The 16,309-nt window shown below is 47.8% G+C and overlaps 1 protein-coding gene across 1 annotated transcript in view; it reads right to left on the minus strand.

Annotated features, from left to right (window-relative positions):
• Positions 1-16,309, minus strand: part of LOC115392908 (ryanodine receptor 2-like) — a 274,406-nt gene that overhangs the window by 67,971 nt on the left and 190,126 nt on the right. Inside the window, 8 exon segments of the mRNA XM_030097575.1 lie at positions 6,160-6,209; positions 6,751-6,872; positions 7,070-7,134; positions 9,325-9,440; positions 10,406-10,531; positions 13,914-13,987; positions 15,134-15,211; positions 15,282-15,418. Coding sequence (XP_029953435.1) covers positions 6,160-6,209; positions 6,751-6,872; positions 7,070-7,134; positions 9,325-9,440; positions 10,406-10,531; positions 13,914-13,987; positions 15,134-15,211; positions 15,282-15,418 — 768 coding nt within the window.

Genomic DNA, 16,309 nt, shown 5'->3' on the forward strand with positions numbered 1-16,309 from the left:
TTTATTCACAAAAACTCCCATAAATGTTACTACACATATTGTACATAATCGCCTCAAGAAAGACAAATCATTAAAGAAAAAGGACTTCACTCACTGTTGAGGACATTACAAGGCTTCTAGAATTTGTCTCCACCTCTACCTACTTCCAATTCCGGGGTACCATCTACAGGCAGAAGGAGGGGTTCGCAGCTTACAGTCAAGTCGGCACCGACCAACTCGGCCACTCGAGAGCCCCCCCGCCCGCGAGGCCGACTTGGCGAGATGCCGACTTGGCTTGATGCTGACTTGGCTTGATGCCGAGTTGACTGTATCCCGGGGCGGTGCCGAGTTGGCCGGGGCGACTTGGAGTGGTGCCGACCTGACTGTATCCCGGACATCACACTGAATGTGAAAAAGAAACATCTAAAGCGTGCACACGCTCCTCCAAACGACAGGCAGAGCAGGAACAGCTGAAGTCTGCCCTCTCCGATCACTATAGAGGGAAAACCACCTCATGGACTGGGACCATGCCCAGATCATCAGCACAGAAAGCAACAAGTACCACCGCTGGATCAGGGAGGCCATCGAGATCCGGAAACACGCCCCCCCAGACTGTGAAGCGGGACGAGGGGGCGTATCAACTTTCTCATACCTGGGACACAGTACTGAAGAAGTCGGACTGCAGATGGCGCTGTCATCCTACTGCACCCAGTAGGAAGCTGGCGCCAAAATCTGTATAAATCAGCTGACCAGACACGTCACAGCAACATCACGTGACACTTCTGAGGAAGGCAGCAGCTTGGCAGCCGAAACATGTAAAGGTAGGCAAGAAATCTCTGGCCTGATTACAAGAATCAAAACTATTAATACACAACAAGGCCGAATGAATCTGATCGGACTCCCTCCTGATGGCTTACCAAGCTGAGCTGGAGGAGATGACAGCCACGCCAGACTCGACACCGTGGGAGGAGATGAGCATCATCACCGACCACTGCCTCCACCTGCAGAAGGTGGCGATCCAGGCACAGGGCAGAGCGATGGGGCTGATGGTTCTGCAGGAGAGGGCGTGCTGGCTAAACCTCACCACCCTGACGATGAAGGAGAAGGAGGATCTCCTCGATACTCCTATTTCGCCCCAGGGTCTCTTCGGCTCGGCAGTAGCCTCCATGTAGAAGAGTTGTGAAAAAGCGGGAGGATGAAGCTCTGAAGCTGTGTTTGCCGAGGAGGGCGCCGTCCTCCACCCCTCCAGCTCCCTGCCAATCCTATGCCAAGGCAGCGGCCAGGCCACCACCACCCACTTTCAAGATCCCCAGGGTGCCCAAACCTCAGCCTGCACCCCAGGCCCCGCCGGGATCGCAGCCTCCGAGGGGCCCGTGGCAGAGGAAGGCTTCCACATGGGAGGGATCTCGGCCTGATCAGCCTCCCTCCACCTCCACTCAGGTGGTGAGGAGGAAGAAGCGGCTAGCCTGGCCTCCCCAGAAGTTGGGAGCGATGTGGCTCTGCCCCCCTCTCCGGCCCCGCTTGCTCCGCCGGCAGCAGCGTTCACGAGCAGGTTCACAAAGCTCGGTTCCGTTCGGCGTCTGGACGTCGGGATGTTCGACCCGGCTTGGCGCCCCGTAAAGAGGAGCAGAGACAGCTTCCAGCAGGTGGAATCCCCCAGCGGTCCACAAATACGTCTCACAAGCGCTTCTCAGTGTTGTACAACATTAAACTTGTTTCAACTGTCACATCCAGGCGCGTTGCCTACGGCGCAGTTACAAAAAATGAAAAACAAAACAAAAACTTTGTTGAAAAACAGAACTTGTCATTTCCCGGAGGGAGTGATTCCTCTCTCCGGCACAGACGAGCCTGTGACGCAAGTCTCGGCTCGCGCATGCGCAGCACCGAACAAGCAGCTCCGCGCGGTGATGCCGCTAGAGGGCTCCACGCAGACCACCAGACCGCCCTCCCTGCTCTTCGTAGTGAGAAGAGGTGTGTGTCTTTAGAATGACGGGAAGCGCAGTGTCAGGACTATTTATAGGGGGAGGGTCTCCACCCTCTCTGACACTGACGTGCTTGACTCCAGCCAATGATGGCTGTCGGAGTGCAACAGGAGCTTCTGATGAGGTTATGCTGTAGACGTTCCCAATGTGAGACACTCACTCATGCTACTCAGAGGACCGGGGTTACGTAAGTAACCTAAAGTTTCCACATAAATCCTCCAAAAAGACAGCACATATAATACAACATTTTAAAGGTGCTGTAGGCAGGATTCCGCATCTCCACCATCTAAGATGGCGATTTGAAACCCAGCAAAGCCAATCCTGTCCTGTTTTCTCTGACATCACGCCCTTACGCAAGTTAAGCCCCTCCCACAAGAACGTGCGACAAACGCCCCTTGACCAATCACGGTTAGAGCCTCAGGGGCTCTTCTGATTGGTCAAAGATACCTGGAGCTGAGGAGATTCCTTTTCAGCTCAGAATAGAGACAGATGGAAACGCTGCGCCCTCGCGGTAGAGCAGTGATGCTACACTCCTAAAGGATTATCAATGGATACTCTAACATTTAATCCAAAGAAAACACAGAAAAATTTGCATTGACTAGCAAAATCCTGCCTACAGCAGCTTTAAGGCTTTCCCCTAACTTTTGAATGCAAACCTCAAAACTTCAGCCCTGTTTGTATGGGATAAGAATTACCTGTGGATCTCTGGTAATTTGTGATTTAACCCCTATGTCTGTTTCTTTCAGTACATTCAGCACACAGGATAAGTGAAATATATTCGAATTTACAGTCGGATATTGTCCCAGGTGGACGGGTCCATTTGTGAAATATGCATTCCTGGGTATATTCTGGTCCAAATAATGTTGTATTGCATTTTTATTATAGACATGATTAAATACTTCATGTTTCCACTGCCACGGCCCACAGACAGAGGTGAACTAAATATATTTCTGTGTTTCTTTGTGCTCTTGCACATTTCTGGTTAAGAGTTATGATGCACACAAATCAAGCACTGTCCTGTAGGAAGACCACTCACTTGGTTACTGAATGAATTGTCTGTATTCATTGTGGAGGTCGACATAGAAGGAGGGGGATGAGTTTGTCGACTTGACAGCTTTAATCCACACCAGACTGACAGCTGTCACACAGACATTCCTGCATTGTGAATCACTTCCGCCCTTATAACCACCACGTCAGTCCCCACACCACCAATCCCCGTTCCTTTAATGTGCCAGCAGCTGCAGGGGGTCCGCTGAAACCCGGACCTGCCTCCTTCACAACACAGTTCCTGAGGTCTGCCTCCAGGACAGAACAGGGCTGGGGCCCGGGAGGCATGGTGCCAAATGAAAACATGTTTCGCCTCATCGGAACATGGGACTGGGGAAAGCAGTGGTGAGCCGGAACCGGGACAAATTCCCCACTTTGAAAGCGGGCTGCCTGGCTGCCATCGGCAGGGTTCCCACAGATCCAGCGTGAACTCTCACAGGCCCAGCATGACCCACAGCAGTGGGTCCATCCAGCTGCAGTCGGTGAGGGCGGCCTGGAGGGCAGCCTTCATGGTGCAGTGGAAGCGCTTGCAGCACACTGGCTTATGAGTTGGAAGCCATGTTGAGGTGCAGCTTCACTCCGAGGTTCTTCACCACTGCTGTCCAGAGCTCAGAGGTGAACTGGGAGCCTCTGTCTGAGGTAACGTCCAGCAGCGTGCTGGAACTGGGCACCCGGGTGGATATGAAGGTACACACCACCTCTGGCCACCTGGTGGTCCGGCCCACTATGGTAAGAAGCCTGGTAAGAAGCCTGGTACATGGTACCTTGCAAGGGTGGGAGCAGACCCACTGAGTCCAGATGGACACAGCTGAGCCTCCACTTGACTCACCTCTGTCTGTGGGCGTAAAAATGTACTGAATCCTGTTGTTTTAGGGCTTCCATGGTAATGGGCCTGAAGAGCCAACAAGTCTGTATGATACAAATATAATGCAACAAAATGTTTGACCAGATTTTGTTCTTATATGAATCTTTTACTAATGAAGGTTCATCCGGGATCTGGGACGTGTCTATCTGGGATGCTCCATTTAAACTGCTGCTGGTCTTGCATGTCATATGTCTTGTAAAAATTTATTTCCATCTCAGCCTCTGTCATTCTGACACAAAAAAGGGAGGAAAAGATGCATTTAGAAAAAAAATACTAAAACACCCCCCAGCCACTGAGGAGAAGAGTCAGACAGGATTAGCATGATCGCAGGACATCGGTGTTTGGAGAAATATGGAGGTAGTTTGTGGTGGAAATTCCAGACATAGCACATTCAGATGGGACTAAAAACACAGACATCCAGAATTATTCCAAATCACCAGAGGTCCCTAGGTAATTCTAATTCTGTGTGAATAGCGCTTTAGTTATGTGTATCATTGTGGTATTTTAAAGAATAAAATATGTTTATACAATGTCACAAATTCCTATAAATATATCACAATTAATGGGTTGAAAGCTGTACTAAATCAGATGCTTTTTTTTGTTTGTTTTAATTCCAGTTAAATCATTTCATGAATTATCTGGAAAATGAAAACTAACAGTATAACTTCCTGGATATTTATGGATAAACTGTTTCTTAAACTAGTTTTATTTGTGATTTCAATTAAATATGTTAATTCCGGAAAGTGACTGAAAGATGACCAATTGAAAAACTTTGAAATCAGTGTAAGTCCTTTTGGCATCATTAGGGACAGACGAGAGAGATGAGATGAGAGATGCTAACAGCTACATGTTAGTGGATGAGAGATGCTAACAGCTACATGTTAGTGGATGAGAGATGCTAACAACTCCATGTTAGTGGATGAGAGATGCTAACAGCTACATGTTAGTGGATGAGAGATGCTAACAACTCCATGTTAGTGGATGGGACATGCTAACAACTCCATGTTAGTGGATGAGAGATGTTAACAGCTACATGTTAGTGGATGAGAGATGCTAACAGCTACATGTTAGTGGATGAAAGATGCTAACAACTCCATGTTAGCGGATGAGAGATGCTAACAACTCCATGTTAGTGGATGAGAGATGCTAACAGCTACATGTTAGTGGATGAGAGATGCTAACAGCTACATGTTAGTGGATGAAAGATGCTAACAACTCCATGTTAGCGGATGAGAGATGCTAACAACTCCATGTTAGTGGATGAGAGATGCTAACAGCTACATGTTAGTGGATGAAAGATGCTAACAACTCCATGTTAGCGGATGAGAGATGCTAACAACTCCATGTTAGTGGATGAGAGATGCTAACAACTCCATGTTAGTGGATGAGAGATGTTAACACCTACATGTTAGTGGATGGGAGATGCTAACAACTCCATGTTAGCGGATGAGAGATGCTAACAACTCCATGTTAGTGGATGAGAGATGCTAACAACTCCATGTTAGTGGATGAGAGATGTTAACACCTACATGTTAGTGGATGGGAGATGCTAACAACTCCATTTTAGGGGGTGGACGTCTCAGTCGCGGGCCAGCGGGGAGGCTCGGTCCCGACCAATGCCGCTTGCGGCTTTAATTTATACAAAAGTTATAGATATATAAAAGATTTTTGGCTCTCAGGGGAAAATGAAAGGAAACTGCTCCAGTGGTGTTATCGGATGAACAAAGCCTGCAGTGGTCGTTTCCTCATCTCAACCAAATTACTGAATCAAAATACCCCAAAAGTGGCAAAAGTGGAGGGGAGACCGCAATCAAACATTTGCAGGGCTCAAGAACTCATCCCGCGACCTGGAGCATGGAGTCCAGCCTGACTTGGTCTCCTGCTGCCCACCAGTGGACTGACCGTCGGCCTGAAGCCCACTGAGGTCCTGGTCCAGAGACACCATGCCGCTGAGCCCAGACATACAGTATGCCACTAGTTATACAAATACTAATTAATTTCAACAAGTTTGTCTCTGTAATAGATTTCCTGCACACTACTGTGCACCACTTCACCAGCACGAATGCATTTTCCCTTCGAGATGTCACATGAGCACACACGCTGTGTGAAAAACGTGTTTCCTGATGTCAGTGTGGAGGACAGAATAAAAACACTCATCAGCCAGTAAACACAGGGAAGAGGAAACGAGTGAGCAGCTCGACAGGAAGACAAGTCACAGAATTTAAAAGCTTTGCAAGCAATTCTGCAAACACATGTGGAAAGAAAGCATCCGACATGCGTCCTTACCAAACAATGATATCCTGTGTCTGACAAGAACTCCCAGTTTGCAAAAAAGACTGAAGAGGACAAAGAGAAGGAGCAGAAGAAGTTAGAGACAGTGAGAGACGAAACCAGAGGAGTCCACAGGAGGCCAGACTTTCAGTCACATAATGAAACATCTGAGGTGGTTTACCTCTGCGACTGCTGATGCTGGAGTGTTCAAACTGAATCAGGATCTACATCATCCTGATGATATCGATGACTTTTAATCTTCAGGATTTATTTGCTACTTTCAACTGTTTCCACACAGGAAACACTTTGAAAAACAAGAGTATCTTTGGTTCATTTCATCACATCAGTCAACCATCAAACAGTTCTGAAACTGATCTCCATTCATGGCTTCTGTTCATCTGAAGCATGGAGTTGACAGGGACATTTTTAACCTCAGAACATGACTGAGCTCGTTCATCTACAAACAGCATGCCATCATTTAAAGCTCTCTACTGACTGAAGACGACCTGCTGGCTCATCGTGGATGAAAACACCAGAGTAAAAGGTGAAGCCGGTCTTCTAATAACAGAGTCAAATAGTTTCTGCTGCTTCACTTGCCTCACTCACCTGGTCACCATCTCCTTCTCTTTGTTGGAGGCGTGGCCGCCACTGCTGATTGGGTGGATGGCCGTAGACAGGAAGTACAGCCTGTGGTTTTTGAAGTACTGATCCACCAATGGAAGGACCACCTGGGGGGAGAACGGCACATATCCAGAGTGAGCACCCACAAAAACACAGAGCAGCCTCTCCAGAATATTCCACTGCCATCAGGTCATCTACCACTGCTGTCTCTGCTGATGGATGTTTCTGGAGGCTTCCAGTGTGGCATCCACCAACAGCCCTCCTGAGAACATAGGTTTAAGACAATAGAGAGAAAGACGTCGACCTTTCCAAAGAACTTGATCTGCGGTTCGTGGGGAATCTTCTCTCCCTTTGATCTTGTCCCCAGATCTGAAAAGTCGGATGAAAACAGAGGATGATCAGCGAGGCTGCAGGTTCTAAGGTGGCTTCAGTCTGTCCATTATTATCAATCAATCAATCAATGTATTTTTTATAGCCCAGTATCACAACAACAGTTGCCTCAGAGGCTTCAAGATGTTACATTGATTGGTAAAAATAAAAACAGTGAATAAGCATAATGTTAATATGTCAAATTCACAGTAACGAGACAAAACGAAGAAACCACTGCCTTAGACCCTCACATCCGGCAAGAAAAAACTCCAAAAATCCAGTGGGAACAGAAGAAATCTTGGGGAGAACCATTACAGAACCTATTACAAGTAGGGCATGTTTGATGAAAGCGATCAGAGGAGATACGCTGCATTTGCTCCTGCTGTGACTCTCATACTTTCTATTTGTAGCTTCAGTATTCTACCTCTAGACTATGTGGTAAGAGTTGTAATTACCTCCGCCAGGAGGTTATGTAATCACATCGGTTTGTTGGTTGGTTGGTTTGTTAGCAACATTACGGAAAAAGTAATTGACGGATTGCAATGAAACTTTGTGGAAAGGTGGGTCTTGGGCTAACTTAGAATCCATTAAGCTTTGGTGATGATCCGGATCACTGTCTGGATCCAGGAATGTTTTAAAGGATTCTTTATCATTGAGAGATAGGGAGTCTTTGACATAGTTGGGCAGGCCCGCCGACAGGGAGGACAAACGCCTGGTTCACACAGGACGCGCTGTGCGTGGAGGCGGAAGCGCCGACCACCGACTTTCAGATCGGCGCCCCTGTTAACCTATCTGACGGTTCATACAGGAGGCGTGGGGCAGCGCCGCATGCGTGGCGGCTCGCGCCGTGGACCGCCAGTTAAAGCTGGACAGAGCAGATCGCACCAGACAGGAAGTCGGGAACGGAAAATACGAGACAATCCGGTCAATTTTCAAATTAAAATGACGTAAAATAACATAAATTATGTTGCTTTTCGGTTTTCCTTTCCAGATAAACACACACACACACACACACACACACACACACACACACACACACACACACACACACACACAGGGAGAGAGGGCGAGAGAGAGAGGCACCGCACGCCACAGCGCTCCGCTCCGATCACAGTGTTGTTTTATTAAATACTGTGTTGTTATTGCTGCTGGTGACTGATTCCAGCTGTGGCGGAGGTCTGCCTCTCTGAGTGCCAATTTCTAGTTTTACTTGTAAATACGAGCTGATGAATTCCAGACTTTGCATGGGAATGCTCAAAGGCGCTCACTACCCACATGGCTGACAGACGAGCCTCTGAACTGACACTGGAACGTCTCTTCTATCAGGAAACAGAATTCAGGTGTTTCTTAATGCTGACTCCGACACTGAACCGCATATTAACAACTCACTAATTCGTAAAATAGAAGATGCTGTGTCCAAACAATATCAGTCTTTTATAGAAATGTTTAAATCTCATCAAGTTGAAGCATTCTGTATTCTTCTTTTTGTTTTGTGATGATGCAGCATTTTGCATGAGAAATTCATTATAAACGTTTCTCTTCTAAACAACATTTTAGAAAGTATTTTGACAAAGAGGATGTGCAAAGTTATATTTGTAATGAGACTATCACGATGAGAAGTTGGTCAATAGAAGCAATGATCGAGCGCCGCTGTCTTTGGCTGTCGGTTCGTCAGTGTGGGAGGGGTGTGAGTCAAGGGTAACCTCTGATACAATTTAACTGCTTCTGCTTGAATAAAATGCACAGAGACGATCCTTCAATTCCTCTTCTTTACTGAAAAACGGTTTGTTGCATCAATAAACAGGTTACAAACTCTTCTGGCGTCCGTCTCGCCGTCTAAACGTTCTTCATCTAACATGCACGGAGCCGGGATCTTCTTCTTCTGATGTGTCTGTGCAAAACAAGGTTCAACACACAAACAGCACACCTAGTGGCCTGAAGTGGAAATGCAACTAAATTAAACACATCCTATGAAATAATAATGCTTCCTCTTTTAACCCCTAAAGGTGAACTGTCCAGATAATAATAACTTTAAATCAGTACTTAAATAAAATACAACAACCTCCCTGGACGGCAGGAAACACACTCAGAGCCCCCGGTGGAGCGGTCGAGGCCCAGACAAGCGTGATGAAGTCTTCTACCCAGAGTTTCATCTTAAAATGAAGGAGCTGGCGCAGCGTGCAGACTCACCAAACTCCATCATGTGTTGGTGGGCTTGGTCCACGTAGGTGATGAGCTGCTGGAGGAAAGTGTAGGCGAAGCGTTTCTCTATGGCCGGAGTGTCGAGCTCCTGAGACTTCACCCCTCTGGAAACAAGAGGCAGCTCAGTGTGTGGGAGACGAGCATGGAGTGACAACCCCGCGGTGCTGAGACCAGCTGTGCTCACAGACAGTGGCTATCAGTACCCTGAATGCATCATTACGTCTGGCTCCTCATGTAAAGCTGCCACACGAACAAAACACTGTTTGTTGCTTTTTAATGGAGACATTTCCCTTAAAACTGTGGCTGGAAGCCATTTGTGTTTGATGCCTTTCTGACTGTGAACATCTAAACCCTTTAAACTCCATCATATGAACGAGCCGCTTCACCACCTCAGCAGTCATTTGTTATTAACTACTGATGAATCTGTTGCTGGATCATAGTCATCCAAAAGGTTTTGTGTGTGTGTGTGTGTGTGTGTGTGTGTGTGTGTGTGTGTTCTTGTATTTCTATCCTTGTTGGGGCCAAATGTCCCCACAAGGATAGCAAAACGTGGAACGACGTGCCTTGTGGGGACCTTTTTCCGGTCCTAAGTAGGAGAAACAGTGTTTTCTTGACCATGTTGTTGTTACTGAAAAAAGTAAAAGTGCAAAAACATTTCTTTAGGGTGAGGCTTTGTTGTGGTGTGGGTTAGGGTTAGGGTAAGGGTCAGGGTTAGGGGCTAGACATGAATGGGAGTCAATGGACGGTCCCCACAAGGATAGAAATACAAGACTGTGTGTGTGTGTGTGTGTGTGTGTGTGTGTGTGTGTGTGTGTGTGGTGTGTGTGTGTGTGATCTACTTCTGTTGTCTTTCTGCTTCTTTTTCCTAATAGATCTTTCCAAGTTTGATGAATCAGAGCCTTCATAGTCAAATCTCTGCTCTGGGTGGATTTGTATGGACTTCTGGCTGAGGACACATTGCATCATAGAGCATCATGCACATTTTAATCACACTAAGTAAAATCTATTCTAATCATTTCTGGCTTAAGTCAACAGGACATTAAATCAGGGCACGGTTCTGGTTTCCTACCTGGACACAGTATAGCCATTGATCTGCAGGAACTTCAGGATGTCTTGTGCTTTTTCCCTGTCTTTGGACTTCTCTTTGGCCGTCAGAGTGTCGTAGGGAACCAGCAGTGGATGGTTTCCTCCCCCTGAGACAACATCCAGATGTTGGGAAAAGGAGAAGGAAGCAGAGCAAAGATGAGCTTCTCAAACCAGGTCTAAGCCAGGAGGACATCATGAGGCTTGACAGGTGACATTTAGACTTCGGAAGGATTCTAGAATGAAGTGGCTAACCGTCTGCTTCTTCTTCACACTTTACGCTGAGTGGAAACTGACTGGCTCCAGTTGAACTGTCTGAAATGAGTCACTGATAACGACAGACTGACTCTTTCTTCTCTGTCCAAACCAGTGTTTTTATCAACGATGACGACGACCAAACGATCTCATTGACGCTGCCTTTTTCACAATGGCAGGGGGACAGTGGCGAGCTAAACGCCAGTCTTTGGTGATGAAAACACGACGAGACTCGTGTGAGATTTTGTGGACGAGACAGTTCTGGCTGGTGTCAGTAATCTGTGTGTCAAAAGCTATCAGTAATGCCTCATTTGGCCACGCCCACTGCCTGGCATTAAGCATGCACTCAGCATGACCCCTGCGGCCACCAGTGACACACACACACACACACACACACACACACACACACACACACACACACACACACACACACACACAACTGAGTTCATCCATTCACTGGTGGAGGACAGAGCCTGATGATCAGAAACCACCAGAGGATCTACGAACATCCTGGAACATTCTGCTCTTAAGGTGGCGTTTAAGTTCTGAGGAAAAATGGGATACATCGTGTTTCTTTACATAATTCCTGCTGGGGTCCCTGAATGCACTGTTAGAGTGAATTAGCAGGTGATTGGCTCAGAGGGAGCGGGGGGCGGGACAAGGCAGTGAGGAGCTGGCCTGAATACCCATCCAGAGCAGTCCGTTGATTTGACACCTGTTACATTGCTGCTTTTTAGCAGTGTTGGCACACTTCAGTCAATAAACCAAAGGTTTCTGCCTGACAGCAATGAAGTACAACATGACAGCATCACATCTCCATCAATCTGTCCAGACCACAGTGGTCCATCTGGAAGGAATCTGGTTATTATGCAGAAGCATCAAAGGAATCTGGTCTTTTAGGAATTGACACATTGATACAACCTGTCAACCTCCATACTGATTTTCAATACGTATTGACCTGAATTAATTTGCTACTGACAATATTTTTATCAGTAAAAATTCCTGTCTTTGATAAAAGACAGGAATTTCTCAGTTTCCGGTTTTAGAAAAGCAGATTTAAATTAGATCAACTCTGAATAGTTAGACAGACTTACACTCCCTGTTATTGTCGTTTCGTAAATTACACAGCAGGTCACTGGGAATGAAGTCTCGCTGCATTGGCTTCCTGGATTGTAACGGCACACAGTAATATTGTCAATAAATAGGTGTTTCTGCCCTTCCTGGACTTTATCTCTTTCCAGCTGGGGTCCTCTACCAGAGTCCTGGAGCTGGAGGGTCCTGCAGGATCTACCAGAGTCCTGGAGCTGGAGGGTTCTGCAGGATCTACCAGAGTCCTGGGAACTGGAGGGTTCTGCAGGATCTACCAGAGTCCTGGAGCTGGAGGGTTCTGCAGGATCTACCAGAGTCCTGGAGCTGGGGGGTTCTGCAGGATCTACCAGAGTCCTGGAGCTGGAGGGTTCTGCAGGATCTACCAGAGTCCTGGAGCTGGAGGGTTCTGCAGGATCTACCAGAGTCCTGGAGCTGGAGGGTTCTGCAGGATCTATCAGAGTCCTGGGAGCTGGAGGGTTCTGCAGGATCCACCAGAGTCCTGGGAGCTGGGGGGTTCTGCAGGATCTACCAGAGTCCTGGAGCTGGAGGGTTCTGCAGGATCCACCAGAGTCCTGGGAGCTGGGGGGTTCTGCAGGATCTACCAGAGTCCTGGAGCTGGGGGGTTCTGCAGGTTCTTAGCTCTTCCGGACAGAGATCTCAGATGTGGTCCTGGTCTTTCCTGGAGCCATGCCTCCAGCTGGGGGGTTCCTGCCCCTCCCCCCAGCACTACTGGACCACTGTTCCTTCACAGCCCACATCTCCTCCAGATGTTCCTTCAGTCCTTGGTGGTTCTCCAGTGGTTCCTGATCCTTCTTCCTGACCATCACCAGTTAGTCAGTCTAAATTTTGAAGTCCCTCAGGATCTGGTCTTGGTGGTTCTTCACCCCTTTCGGAGGGGTTCTCCATCTAGACTCTGGGTTCTCCAGTCCGTCCCCCACAGGTCTTCCTGTAAACTCTTCCTCAGCCTGGTTCTGGTTCCAGGTCTTTCCTGCAGCATCTGGCCCCCTGCTGTGATGGTCTGTACTGTTTCAGGGGTTCCTGTCTCAGTCTGGTCCTGGGGTCTGGTCTAGTCTGGTCCACCCCGGGTCCTATTGATCTGCTGTTTAGGTCCTGTTCTTGTGCAGCCAGGATTAAAGCCTCTGTTCTCTCAGTCCTGCCTTTTCTACTGCTATGTTCTCTCCATGTTCTCTCTGTGTTCTCTGTGTTCTCTCTGTGTTCTCTCTGTGTTCTCTCTGTGTTCTCTCTGTGTTCTCTCTCTGTTCTCTCTCTGTTCTCTCTCTGTTCTCTCTATGTTCTCTCTATGTTCTCTCTATGTTCTCTCTGTGTTCTCTCTATGTTCTCTCTATGTTCTCTCTGTTCTCTCTATGTTCTCTCTGTTCTCTCTCTGTCAGCCTCTTCAGGCTGTGGTGGAACATGCCCTGTAGGGCTTTGTCTTCCCATGATCCTCCTCTGGCTCCTGGTTCTCTCGGGGTTCCACCGTCTGAGGCGTTCACTGAGCAGGTTCTCACTGGGTCATGTTCTGGATGTGTTCTTGGAGGGAGGATGTTTCCTCCTGGAGGGTGGCTTTGACCTTTGACCCTCCCCAGTCCTCGGCCTCCATCACTGTGCTTCGTTTGTACAGCCTCGGGATGCTGGACTTGGGGTGGATGAAAGTGGGCGGAGTCAGAGAGGAACCTTAGGTCTTGAACCAGGTCAGTTCCAGAGAGTCTGTTACTGCAGAGACTGACTGAGAGGTGGCGTTACCTCTCTCTCTTAAACAGGTTAGTTATTCCTCTTTCTCTGGGTTGAGTTTGCTCCCTTTGTGAAACTGAAATCTCAAATTTTCCTTCATCTAAGGGTTACCAGATGCAGAGATTTCACAAAACCTGCTTCATGAAACGGACCACAGGAGGCTCGTGGCGGCCAAGCGTTCATAGCGACGTGGCTTTTTGATCCTCGGATGTCGGCTCTTCCTGTCATTGTGAAGCAGAATTCACCAAGCGCTGGATTGTTCTCCACTGATAGGGAACGTGAGCTGGTTAGACCGTCACGGGACGGGTTAGTTTTTACCCTGCTGATGACGTTGTTGTTCAGTAGTAAACAGGTATCTGGGTTCAATCAAACACAGAAACAACAACAGATGTGGAGAGGTTAGTGCTGGTGCCTCTACCTTGGCCTCCAGTTCCATTTTCTTTTTCCTGGCCCAGATATTGTGATAATTCTCTGCGAGCAGCTCTGCCATAGACTGCAAAAACACAGCATAGTGCTTCAGTCCATCAATATGGTCACTTTAAACAGATGTTTATATACCGAGCCATGTCACTCTGGAATATGCTGCCCCCAGAAATGATAATGAGAATCAACCATGCTGCCTTTAAAGTTACCGAAGGAACGCACTGATCAATAATGAAATGACACTAAAGTAATGCAAAGCAAGCTATGGTACGAGGGGGGCCCAAAAGTCCCCGGACTGTGGTTATAAAAAAAAACAAGAATGATTTCAGACTTGTGGCCGTTATATGTGGCTATAGCATAGCCTTAAGCATCACTGTGAAAAATGTCACCTCCCAAAGACACACAGGCAGCTCACAGCCAGTGTTCATGTTACTACAGTCCCCCCCCTTCGAAAAATCCCAGAATGCTCCGGAGCCTCTGAACCAGGAGCAGAACCAGGCTGGGTGGACATGTCCAGGAGCTGGAAGGCAGCTGGAGGACGATGGAGGCTGTCTGGAAGATCCTCCCTGCTGCGGCGCTCGGGAGGCGGTCAGGCTGAAGCGGCGGCGCTGTGGGAGGGGGGGACTGTTTTACCCACAAGGCTCTGCGGTAAAACAGTTCCTGGTGAAAAACGGCATGGCCCTGCTGCCCCATCCGCCGTATCCCCTCCATTCAGCCCCGTGAGACTTCTGTCTCTTCCCAAGAATGAACACAGAACTGAAGGGGCGGAGCTTTGATGACGTGGAAGAGGTGCAGAAGAAATCGAAGAACGCTCTTAAGGGACCATTACGCAGCAGCATGCTGACTGTTCTGAGCAGTGGAAACCCGGCTGCAGCGCTGGATTCAAGCCGAAGGAGAGGACTGTGAAGGTGACAGTGTTGATTAAATGTGAAAATAAAAAAATAAAAAGTTATAACCACAGTCCGGGGACTTTTGGGTCCCCCCTCGTATGTGTTGCTGTATGTTGTTTCTTCTTCTGCCTTGGACCTGAATGTCAGTGTGAACTGTCAGTGTTTGTCACTGTAAGCATGAATTTAAAACTTATTTTAATGAAGAATGGACCCCAGGTAGAACGCTCTGGACTCTGTAGGGACTAATGGGGCTCTTTAAGATGGGGTTAGGGTCGTATGACCCCTGCTCTGGGGTTGTGAGGGCTGAGGGAGGAGGCTCAACTCACCTGCATGTCTCTGGACAGCGTGACGTTGCTCATGTCGATGGGTCTCGGGCTGAAAGCTGGAGCTCCTTCAAAGGAAAGCTGAGGATGGAAGAGTTACCATGGGGTGATTAGCAGGACGACTCTGACGTGCAGGACGGGACATGTGTACCTGGCTGGCCTGGGAAATCCTCCTGGACTTGTTGTGCAGGTTTGCAGGATCTCCCTCTCTGATCCGGTCCATGCTCCAGCCCCAGGACAGCATGGTCTTCAGAGACTCTCTGACGGAGCCGCAGTATGCCTCTTGTCCTGAAACATCAGGACCCAACGTCAAACCAGATCTGCACACAAAACCTGAACTCAAGGACAGCAAAGTGTGCACAGGAGTGGGTTTGTTCCCAGCATTTATCACAGAGTGCCAGTAGATCTAAACACTGCATCCAAACACTTACAACAGCATGAACCCAAAGAAGAGAACAGATCAATTAAACAGGAATAAAAATCAAAACTGAAAATTAACATGAAACATAAAAACATACTCTGAATTTATCAATGAAATAAAAAGAACAACTCTGACACATGGTTTGGCTTTTCATTTGACTAACTTCTATCACTAGAAGAATAAAGACAGTGTGATTTGCCTGGGTTTAAATAATTTATCCATCCTCTGGGTCACACTCTCACTTTGCTGGAAGTTGATGTAAAGGAGGCGAAGTGCCTGCTACACCACTCGCAGTAACACTCCCCATAAACATAATCATCCATGAAAACTCAAAACTCTCACATGGAGACTGAAAGTCACATATTGACACACTCATCGTCATTTCAAGGAGCAAAGCCTGGCCGATGTTTCACCTCCTGAGGAATTTCACATTAAAATGAATTGTTGGCTGTTGGGATCCAAAAGCAAGGAAAAAAAGAAAAAGAGAGACTCCTACATGAATTTTTCTGTATGAAACAGACAAATCTGCTTCACCCTTTATTTATGTATGTTGAATTGTATTTCGTCCCTCCCGACCGCCAGACGGCGGTACTGAAAGCACTGAGTGTTCCCTCATTTGCGATTCCAGTGTGCGTACCAACACCGAGCCCTGGGTGACCTGGAAAGGTTGTGACCACAGGTTCAGCTCCTCGTTTCTCCTGGCCTGTTGTTCACACGGCGCTGAAGATAACAGGACCAGCCTCCAGGGCTCGTACCAG

This window comes from Salarias fasciatus, chromosome 8 (genome assembly GCF_902148845.1).
Source record: "Salarias fasciatus chromosome 8, fSalaFa1.1, whole genome shotgun sequence".
NCBI lineage: Eukaryota > Metazoa > Chordata > Actinopteri > Blenniiformes > Blenniidae > Salarias > Salarias fasciatus.